This window comes from Zophobas morio, unplaced genomic scaffold (assembly GCF_036711695.1).
Source record: "Zophobas morio isolate AGI-343-1 ecotype UQ-CSIRO unplaced genomic scaffold, CSIRO_AGI_Zmor_V1 ptg000023l, whole genome shotgun sequence".
NCBI lineage: Eukaryota > Metazoa > Arthropoda > Insecta > Coleoptera > Tenebrionidae > Zophobas > Zophobas morio.
In genome coordinates this window covers 9,429,384-9,440,801 of record NW_026972128.1, presented here as the reverse complement: position 1 = coordinate 9,440,801, position 11,418 = coordinate 9,429,384, and the positions used below count along the sequence as shown (strand labels likewise).

At 32.0% G+C, this 11,418-nt stretch overlaps 1 protein-coding gene across 4 annotated transcripts; it reads left to right on the top strand.

The window, feature by feature from the left end:
* Window positions 1-4,387: 4,387 nt before the first annotated feature.
* Window positions 4,388-11,090, top strand: LOC135134044 (atlastin). Of its 4 annotated transcripts, XM_064062627.1 has the most exons (11): window positions 4,388-4,480; window positions 4,912-5,132; window positions 5,189-5,338; window positions 5,392-5,547; window positions 8,608-8,896; window positions 8,952-9,136; window positions 9,186-9,407; window positions 9,459-9,673; window positions 9,724-9,790; window positions 10,140-10,173; window positions 10,267-11,090. In XM_064062627.1, exons 1-11 carry the CDS (start codon window positions 4,417-4,419, stop codon window positions 10,332-10,334), a joined length of 1,671 nt encoding a protein of 556 aa, XP_063918697.1. In that variant the 5' UTR covers window positions 4,388-4,416; the 3' UTR covers window positions 10,335-11,090. The 4 variants fall into 4 exon arrangements, with proteins under 4 accessions (XP_063918697.1, XP_063918696.1, XP_063918698.1 ...); XM_064062626.1 differs by lacking the exon at window positions 10,140-10,173; XM_064062628.1 differs by lacking the exons at window positions 10,140-10,173; window positions 10,267-11,090 and adding an exon at window positions 9,959-10,107.
* The last annotated feature ends 328 nt before the right edge of the window (window positions 11,091-11,418 follow it).

The following is an 11,418-nucleotide window of genomic DNA, read 5'->3' as shown; positions in this document are numbered from 1 at the left end:
CTGTACATGGGGTTTATGAATCGGCCCTAATTTTTTGTCCCAGGCATCCAGATTTTCGCCAAAAAAAGATCCAGACTGTATAACAACCATTTACACTAACATAGGAGGTTAGGAGGAACCCAAAGCATTGGCCATAAGTATAAGCACTTGGTTACAGTGCTATGCTAATAAAGTGATAGTCGCGGGTTCCATCCTCTTATGGACCACTCGGTTTTTCGTAAACTGTCCCTAGTATTATATATATATATTTCGTAAAATCAATTTTATGTTCTTTAGAATAAAACTCGCACCTAACGAATGTCCTCAAAAACGAATAAAAGAAATATATTGGACTCGAAGTGATTAAAGTTTAAAAATTGTGTGAAATTCAGACAAAACTTTCAGCTCAGAAACTGAAATAGTTAAGTCTTTATTGAAACTGGCGCTAAGAATTTCATTGCCTAATTTAATATCGCCACAACACTGAATGGCTTCAGCAGAACGCTTTCCAAAGGAGACTTTCCACTTCATTGTTATTAGAATAATAAGAACATCTATCAGTTCGAAAAGTTGTCGAGCTTTTGCGTGCAGACAGTCCTTTTGGATAGTGTAGAAAAAATTGTTCTTAATACAATCTGAAATCACGATTTAAATCTTTACTCCTTATTATTCCTTTTAGTATTTTTCTGCCTTTGAGACAAAGTCCGGCATCCCTTCATGCATTTCACTATTAAACGAACACAACGTAGGTGCAGCTTATGGCCAACATTTTCAGTTTTCATGGCTTTATTTTTTCTTCATTCTGAAGTAAATATTGACAGACATTAGCGTTAACATTTGTTAATGTCAGATTAGTATTTTCTGATATTTGATGCTAATGCAAATGAGCATATCATCATGTCTTAAAAGGTGTACTTTTTATTAATTTTCTAAATCTGAGCGCAAAATATGTTAGACTAATCTTGGTTAATTTATTTTAAATACAAATAAATTGCAGCGATATTTATTAGATTTTAATTGTTATTTTTCTAAAGCAATTATCGATTTTAACAAGCATTAAATGACTTTACCGTACATTTATTAGTATTTTTTAACGAGTATTTCTTTTATAGACCATTATTTTATATATTTATTATTTTCAAGTTTCATTGATTATGTTTATTTTAGATAAACATAAATACCCAGCGTTTTCAGATTCTAGTTGAACAAATCTATTATTATTCATATAGCGTTTTATTTTTAGTGGCCAAATTAGAACAAAAGATACTGCTAGCAACTTTAATGATGATAAATCTGTATTATCTTAAAACTATTTCTTTTTATTCCAGTAAATTTCTCTTCACTGAAAAATTAATCACGCGTAAATACAAATTTAATACAAAATGCAACTATTTTTTTTTATTACAAAAGTTGCTGTTTGCTCTCATTGAAAATAAAACGAGTATACAAAATATATATATAAAAACCACATTTTCCCGTGAAAATTCGCGGATTATATTTGAACACATCCTGCAGTTAATACATAAACCGTATAAAAATAAATTTAAAAGTAGTCAAAAATAGATGTTTTGCATCAAACTGCGTTTGCCGTGAATTAATAATACTCTGCAATAAAATAATTCTACCTTCACAAATAAGCCAAAATATCATATTTCAACACATTATTGTCGAAAATGTAAGTATTTGATAAAATGAACACTACTTGTTTCATTAAAAATTGCTGTTATTAAGAGTAAAATTGTAGTTGTTAATTGTTGCAGTGTCAGTAATGTAAGTTTAACCATTTTAAGTGAATTAATTAATGTATGCGCATGCATTAATAATGACAAAAAAATGTATCAGAATAAATTAACTTATGCACGCTTTAATGGACACAGATAATAAAAACTAGTAAAAATGATAGTATGTTTTTAAATGTCTAGCCCCCATTTATATATAAAATAAGGTAAGCAAAAATTTGTCATCTGGACAAAATAATGCTATTATTATTCACGAGTATGGCTTAAACCTGAATTAATCAAACGTAGTATTGTATCTTACTACTGAAGATAAGTAATCACTTCATAAAATATATATAAATCTGGCCATGGCTTTTGAAATGCATTTGTATTTTATTGCAGTCTGCACAGTGTAAAATTTAATGCGTTTGATAGAACATGTTTGTGGTGTCTAAAGTTCCGAAACACTACAAAAACGACACGGATATCAACCAGCAGGTAAATTTTTAAAATATTTTTGGCTGAAAAACAAATACGCTTGGAAAGTTAAACATTTTTTTTCATTGATGTTTTAAGAAAAGAATTGCAAATTTTTGTCAGACTTCAGGAAATGATCGTCTTATTAATATATATCTGAATAGAAAATTTTACCTTTAGGTATACTGTTAGTTTAAATGTATAAAGCAAATGGTAAGTGTATGCAAGGTGATATTTTAACACACTAGTGAATAATGCTGTATGGAGATAAAATTTAAAATGGAGTTTATACAAATAGCATAGTTGAAGAGATTTATAAAAAAATTGTTTATATTTTGTCAAAAAAATAAACTCGTTATAAAATTATTTAAACTATACATTCTTTGTTAAATGGGGAATTTTAATGCTATATATTATATACAGCTAATATATCACCTGCTGGTAACGAAAACTAAATTATTTTACATATTAGGGTATCCAAAAACCTATTACTTTCAATAAATAATCATAAAATGTTATTTGAATTATTTGCCATTAAACGAAATTTATAACGTACCTATGGTGTTTGTATTTTAGGTGCTTTTGATTACCTACAACCTCTGTTTAGTTATTTTAATTCTATTAATTGCAACTATACGAGTATATCTGAAACGGAATCAAAAGGATATATTTTATAGATTTTATTAAATATTGAACTTCTTTTAGTTGATGAATACTACTCTATAAATTTTATAGAAGATACCGTCTTTAGGAAAATTCATTCTGCTGCTGGTATTTTCAAACTACCACCCTGCACAGTAACCAAAATTTGAGTGTTTGGCTGCCTCTCAATGATAAGACAAAACGCCACTAAAAAAGTAATTCAAGATTTCAGGATTAAAAAATGATGTCCTGGCGGCTTCATGAAAACACGGTGCTGTTCATTCGATATTTACAAAAAGTCATCCCATAAAATCGGGCTCTTCAGAGTCCTGAATAGGGACCCGTCGTTTCCGTGGTTACGCCCATCAGAGCGAACGAAATAATTGTACCACCTAATTCCTAAAATTTTTGAACAAAAGGCTTAAATATTTATCAGATTTGACACATTCGTTTTGGCACAAAAAGTTTAAATATTTATCAGAAAAAATAAATCGTTACACATTAGCTGATAATAAAAAGTAACTAAGTAATATTCCTCCGAAAGGGTTATCAAAGGAGTGTTTACTTTTGTCTACTTTCGCATAAAAAAGAGTTTTCAATTTAATCAATAGTTACCACATTTACTTGGACATTTTAGTTAGCTGTTTACTCACCTTATAAAACTTTTAATTTTTATCCGTAATTAATTGTGTGAAAAGGATAAAGCAAAAAATGAAACGCACAATTTCAATTTAAAATCGAAGTATAGAGTTTTAAATTATTACGTTATTGTCGTAGAAAATAAAGAAACGTCTTTTCTTAAAGAAAATCTATGTTTCATAAAAAAAAAATAAAAAATAAAACACTATCAAGATCAATAACATTAAAATGCATAATTTAATAAATTTATCGATTAACGTGTCATGGCAGAGAAAAAACCCAACATATGTAAATAGAACATTTTTTTATTCAGTAAGAATTCTAATGACCTCATTATTTAAAGCATAATCATAAATTCTTTCTTATTTTATTTTTTCTTATCTGTTTAGTAACACTTTCTATGCGCTTTAAAAGTGAGAAAAAATAGCGCGATAATACGATAGTCTCAGTATGCTGAGCTGTGAACTTTTGCATAAGAGACCGACCTAAATGCATTATCAGCAGCCAAAAATAACCCATGTAAATTCAAATTTTACATTTTTCGTGTTTGTTTACCACTTGTACCTGAAAAGGAAATTATGATGTGAACACAGGAAATTGAATGTCGTCTATCAGACACTCGTGCCCATCTTACAAGCGGATTACAAGGAAAAAATAAAATCGTGTAACATTTTAAAATCTCGTCGTCAACGATGTTTTTTAAAAACCAATTTACATAAAACGCTCCCATGTGTTGCAGTTTCCATGTTATTTTATTATAAATTGATTACGATAATAAATGCAAATTTGTAAACCATTATCTAAAAAAGAAAGTCATTAAATGTTTTATGAATTAATAACCGCATTATCAGCGTTAACTTTCCACTTAATTATAATTTATTAAAGCGGCACGGCTATATTTAAAAAGCGCGCCATTTCGTACCGACAAGGAACAACATACGAACGAAAAAGATGACACTAAATGTTCAACATGTCTGACACAAGGCAACGTAAACACGTACAGAAACGAGAATCTTCAGTAGAAGGTATTTAAAGCATTAATTTCACTAATCCCACAGATAAAACTAAACTTGTAAGTACCAAGAAGCTTCCGGATTTATCCCGGGACATATCATCCAAAGTGTATGGTTTTTACAACACACTGTACCTCCATCTGCGACACAATGAAATTGCAAAAACCTGTACATTTTAATTGAAAATTTCAAATTGTCGTTACTTTGTGGAAAGATTTTTTATCTAAAATGATACTGTGAACCGAAATCCCAATTTCAAGTGACTGGTTTCAAGGGCATACTCCAAACTGTCAAAATCACATTAAAATAAAGCGAGCAAAAACCGAGATACCTGACGTCATTTTTGTAATGAAACAATTGATATTAATAAACCTTTGCCCTTTTTATTTTCTCCCTTTGTGTAGGTCTGTCGAACAGTGTCAATGTGAAAATTTCTGTTGTAGATGTTATTGATCTTGATTCGGTGAACATGAAGCCACATGCTGTCCCCATCGTCCTCGCCAACAACGATCACACCTTCACCTTGGATGAAGAAGCCTTGAAGAAAGTGCTTTTAAGAGATGAGATCAAGGACAGGTTTGTCGTTGTCATTTCTGTAGCTGGAGCGTTTCGACACGGTAAATCCTTCCTCCTCGACTTCTTCCTGAGGTACTTGAACTCAAAGGTAAACACACGTTTTGCATTTGACACAGTCACGACCATGAATAGCCTCATTTCTAGTATGTACTTAAGCAAAACACGTCCGAGTGGTTGGGCGCTGAAGACGCCCCACTTGAAGGTTTCTCGTGGAGAGGTGGCTCAGAAAGGGACACCACTGGGATTCTCATGTGGTCTGACGTTTTTTTAACGGAATTGCTCACAGGAGAAAAGGTATAAAGTGTAGTGGGTTTGACAATGTTGTAGTAAAGAATGTGAATTTTTAGGTTGCAATAGTTCTGTTAGATACGCAAGGGACTTGGGATAGTAAAAGTACTGTCCGTGAATGTGCCACAATATTCGCTCTAAGTACAATGATAAGCTCCGTTCAAATATACAATCTGTCAAGTAACATCCAAGAAGATGATCTGCAACATTTACAGGTAACTTGTAACACAAAAGTTATGTGAAAACGTTCATTTTAAAAAAGGGGAAAATTTGCCTACTTATGTTGTTCCCACCACCTCTGATCTATTTAGAATATATTAAAATGATACTCAAGTCTAGATACAAATCAGGTTGATATTGAAAAAAAAAAAGATAATTACGTGCGTTATCTGAACTTTATGCAATTGTTCCATCTAGTTCTATCTTGTCTATCTAATTGTTTTTGGAAAATTTTGCTGCATTTTTAATAAGAGTTTGCCGCCTCCTTATTTCATAAAACGATTTATTAAAATCTAAAAATAACAAATTATAATGTGTGGGTATCACATGCTTTAGTTGTATTCAATCACGCATCGTAAAGAAATTTTCAAAGTGCCCCCATTTTGCTGCAAGCACATTCTCACACTTAACAAAGTAGGTTATGATTGACGTTTGTGACAGGCGACGATTAGTCATCAATCATCACAACGAGGCGGCAAAATTCGCCAAATTCCAAAGCCAACTTGATGTATGATCTTTTTTAATCACCTTGCATTGTGGCCAGCAAAAAATTAGACCCAGATGCTACAAGGTTTTGTGCTTTTTAGTGTCTTGCGGGATTTCAAAGATTAAATAAGCTGTCAAGACACGATTTAACAATTTGCTGTTTAAATTAGTCTGTGAAGTGTAGGTATATTGTGTCAAAATATTTACACATAATTAGCGTGGAAACTTTAGTAATTATCCCTATTTTTAACAGTGTAGAGACCAATCGTTTTTGGTTATTTGGTGTTAAAATTTGTTTTAAACGAACGAACAATTTTGTTTTAATCTTGTGAACAATTAATTAAAACGCCAACTACAATGCACTATTAAAAATGTTTGATGACGTCATATCGTTGGCTCAGTCGCAAGTAAAACCTTGAATTTGTTATAGGTGGCTGTTTTTAGCTTTTGTCATTATTTTCCTACAAAGATTCTCTAAATTTTATCATTTAACAGGATAAAAGAACACTTACATAATATTTTATTTTTACTTCCCGAGGTAAGCGAAGGAAGTATTGTGATCGAGTCCGTCGGCCGACTCTCTACTTTTACTATTTCTCGACCTTTCATGACCCCTAGAGTACGACGAAATAGCTCTCCCTTTTCCGTCAGTCAGTCTATCTGTCTGTCTGCCATCAGGGATTTTTATTAGACAGATAATCTCCGAAAGTACTAGGCCGATTGTTGATTAGGAATATCATATAGATGGTAAAACACTAACCAAAATTTGTCTAATCATCCCCACCAATAATGTGATGACGTCGCTTCAAAATTGTAGATAGTAAATGGGTTTTAAATTGTATGAAATAACGTAGTCCTACACATGTAGTTTATGACTCCGTGTTGATTTTTTACCAGAAATGTCCAGATTTTTGGGAAAAAATCAAAATGATAAAACAACCTTTTGCAATTTAATTTTGGATCTGCAAAACCGAATGCTTTGAAATCGTGCAGATGTTTTAAGGTTATGATAGGCATGATAAATTTTTAATCAAAATATATTTACTTATCCCTTCCAAAAAATTGATGACGTCACCTTAAAATTTTGTTGAACAAATCCTATCATAAATGTGCAAAGTATGATGAGTCTATATTTGCGATTTATCACTGCATTAATATTTTTTGATTTCCTTATACAAGGTGTCTTTAAAAAAATAATGACTCAGTCAATTTATTTGACTGTTTAAATCAAGAGTTGCAAAACTGAATACTTTGAAATCTTGCAAACGTTTTGAAGTTATTGTGAGCGTGGTAACTTTTTAATCAAAATGTATCTATTTATCAACCCTAAAAAATTGATTACGTCATCTCAAAATTTTTCGGAATAAATTCTTTCGAAAATGTGCAAAATAGGATCAGTCTATGCTTGTAATTTATCATTGCATTCAAATTTTTTAGATTTGCTTATTATACAGGGTGACTCAAAAGAATTAATAAACCAGTCAATTTATTTTATTGAATAAGTAAATCAGGAATTGCAAAATTTTTGAATTGAAATCTTGCAGACGTTTTAAAGTAATTGTAAGCATGGTAAATTGTTAATCAAAGTAAATCGGTTTACCCCCCAAAATTTATGGCGTCATCTCAAAATTTTGCGGAATAAATTTTAACCAAAATGTGTAAAATTGATGAGTTTTTACTTGTGATTCATCATTGCATTCATATTTTCTATTGATCAAATTAAGAACTAGTCGCCCTATTTTACCATCTTACTTTGTAACTTTTACCATAAAAAAACAATAAAATTCGCAAAATCAAATCTTTTAATTTTTCGAAAGAGCTGAATTTGACAGCTGTACTTTATGGGCGAGGGACGTTCTGTCGAAGTAATCTTCGATCAATTTTTTAATTAAGTCTTTGAAAGAAACAACGGGAAAAAATTGCTACTAAGCAGATTTTATTCCATAAAAGATAAAAAAAAAATGTGATGTTATTTCCACAAAGAAACTACATTGTAATAACTACGTTCAATATTTAGAAATAACATCTGTTTAGTGAACAATTACAAGACTAAATCGGGAAGTAACTCTATTGTGTTTGTACATACGCTGCACGCGTGTAAATATGTAGATATGGAAGTCAAGAAGTGCTGTGAGAAAATGGAAGTCCAAGGCCTCAACCTGTGTTAATAACTTCATTTATAGCGATAAATCTGTCATAAAGTGACCCATACACTGACTTCTACAATACTCCCACAACATTTTTGGGTTCAATTTAATCCACCCTAATTTTTGTAGAGCGCCCTCTCGGCACACATTAGAACGTTGTATCAGTGAGTATAGAATACATAGTCACTGGTTGTATTGAAGTTATAGGAACGATTCCCGAAAATGTTAATAATACATAGTAATGCATGAAACTACTAGCCATGCTGTGAATATGTCGGTAAAACAGGTACCATCCACTGAGGTTGGGCCATTTAAGCCAACATTATTATTTCTTCAGCTTGGTTTATTCTACTATTTTAAATACAAAATATAACATTGTGTCCATACTTTTTGATTATCAAATATAATTTTTTTTGTGTACAGTTGTTTACAGAGTATGGACGATTAGCTTTAGCAGACTCAGGGAAAACACCATTTCAAAGACTTCAATTTTTGGTTCGGGACTGGCGGTTTCCGTATGAAGCACCATACGGGGCTGTGGGTGGTCAACAAATACTTAAAAAACGTTTGAAAATAAATGAGCATTCACACCCAGAACTAGAATCTCTCAGGAAGCATATAAAGTCGTTATTTAGTGAAATTGCTTGCTTTTTGATGCCCCATCCTGGTATAAAAGTAGCAACGAGCCCCACATTTGACGGTAGATTAGAAGGTAAGATTGAATCACCCATCAAATTACTGTTTTCTTAATAACAACTTCTTTGTAGAAATCGATTCAGAGTTTAAAGAAAATTTAAAAATACTAGTACCCATGTTATTGGCACCTGAAAACTTGGTCCTGAAAAGGATAAACGGTCAGAAAGTTAAAGTTAGGGATTTAGTTCAATACTTCAAATCATACATGGCAATATATAAAGGAAACGAACTGCCTGAACCAAAATCAATGCTTGTCGTAAGTTTTGTCATTTCCGGCGAATCCGTAGGTGACGTTTGCTTTTAAGGCGACGGCAGAAGCAAACAATTTATCGGCTGTTGCTGATGCAAAAGAGACCTACTCGCAACTAATGGAAGAGGTTTGTGGCGGAAACAAACCATATCTTAATACAGCTGCAATAGAATCGGAACACCGTAGACACAAAGATAAGGCATTACATCAATTCCAAAGTAAACGGAAAATGGGAGGTGACGAATTTAGTGAAAAATACAAAGAACAACTCGATAAAGTAGTAACGGGTCAACCTACTAAGGCATTTTTAATTTGATTCACGTTTCAGGATTTGGAAGAGTCGTTTAACCAGTTTAAGGCGCATAATGAAAGTAAAAACATCTTTAAGGCAGCCAGGACTCCCGCTGTATTTTTCGCTTTAGCTGTTGTTTGTTATATTTCATCTGGGGTGTTTGGGTTGTTTGGGGCATATACAATCGCTAACATGTTTAACACAGTAATGGCAATTTCATTCCTTACTTTAGCAATGTGGGCATACATAAGGTACATACAGTTTTTTTCCGAGTGATCACTTTTTACTACTGTCGTTGCAGGTATAGTGGCGAATTTCGAGAAGTTGGCTTGCATATCGACGAAATGGCCAATTTAATATGGGAGAACGTAAGTCTATTTATTTTTCTTTTAATACTAACCACTTTGGCTGCCGGTTTTATCGATTTTGGTATCATCAAACACGACGTTTTGTATTTCTTTAACGTCACCACCTTAAATAATAAACTTACTGTTTATTACTAGAAAGACCATTTCGTTTACTATAACACGTTTTAGTGGGACACTCATAAATTTTTGAATTGCGTTGTATGGTTCTGCTAACTTTTAACTCTTGCCAAGCTTAGTTTCTTCAAAATTTCAGGTATCCCCTATAGAAATGCAATTTCACGTTTTGTCAATATTGGTTTTTCAGTAAAGTTTTGTTCCTGCTGTTACTAAATGTATCTTCTTTTTATAGCATGCCTATTTTAGAAAGAGAAAAGAAAGGAAACGTATGTACTTACCAAAAATTCTTACCTACTTGCATGACATTGACTAATCGGTGTTAATTGATTTTATAGTTACCAATTTTTGTTGTTTTGCAGTCTATGAAGCCCGTCGTACAAACTTACGTCGAGAACGGTATGCAGCAAATGGCTGTCGAAGTAGCTGAAAGAACTGTCCTTAATGCGACAAATATCACAGCAAATGGGAAAAAACAGGCGTGATAGATAACACTCTCTAGTCTGTTATGACAGCACCTTGAAAGCATTGTTACATATTAATGTCATTGTCAGATGGTTGGGATTGTTGTTCATTTGTCTTGCCATAGGTTTCTTATGGAAAAATCATTTAGTATGTAACTTTGCTGATTATGTGATATCTTGGCAATGTTGGTATTATTGTAATTTATATTTGTAAATAACGCTTCTAAAATAATACAATTTTATCTACTACGTACATTTTTATTATACACTGTTATGTAAAGTTTGCAAAAATTCTATAACATGTTTCAGTCAAGCAGTAACTGATAAACATTTGTGTTAATTAAACATTTTAATAGTGTAATACATAAGTACTGACATTGCAATATAATTCACCACCCAAGTGCCTTTTATTAACCCAATGTTTGTTTTATTGTTTGTCTTGTGATTTCGTATTTGATATTGTGGTGTCAAAATCTTTTCAGTACACATACAATTGCATTTTATTGTTAGTAGTAAGTAAGACGCGCTGATTTGAATGTTAATATTACAGAGTCACATTTTATAATTATGAATTCATTTTTAGACTGTGGAAAACATCTCATGCTAATATATGAACAATTTTCTCCTTTTTTTAGCTAACTGCTCAAGTTTATTTTTATTTCAAATTGTAACATGAATTTACTTGTATTTGGTTTCGGTTATAAATAAATTTATTATTTTTCTTTATTGCTTTTTTTCCACAAATAAAAATTAAACGTTAGTGAGAATTAAAATCATTTCTTTTTCGCGCAATTTCGAATGACTAAGTCCGTTTGGCATTCGCAGCGTAGGCGGCCAATTCCACTCCTAATTTGGTTTGCGTCTAGGCTAAAACTACTAAAATCACGTGCGTTGAAATGAGAACACGTGTAACCAACAAGTTGCAACACCTCAGTCGGTAATTGATATTTATTTTTACGAAATAGAGTCCCTACGGAATCACAAGTGAGTAATAACCCCGATATTTCCAAAAATTCTACTATTTTGTTACAAACAATTACAAAAACTTGA

What these genes read in the sequence shown, in the direction of transcription:
- LOC135134044 (XM_064062626.1), top strand. Translation starts at nt 4,417, where the DNA reads ATGTTCAACATGTCTGACACAAGGCAACGTAAACACGTACAGAAACGA. An exon ending in ACAAAGAACAACTCGATAAA is followed by an intron (nt 9,408 to 9,458) that starts GTAGTAACGGGT and finishes TTCACGTTTCAG; the next exon opens with GATTTGGAAGAGTCGTTTAA. An exon ending in CCAATTTAATATGGGAGAAC is followed by an intron (nt 9,791 to 10,266) that starts GTAAGTCTATTT and finishes GTTGTTTTGCAG; the next exon opens with TCTATGAAGCCCGTCGTACA.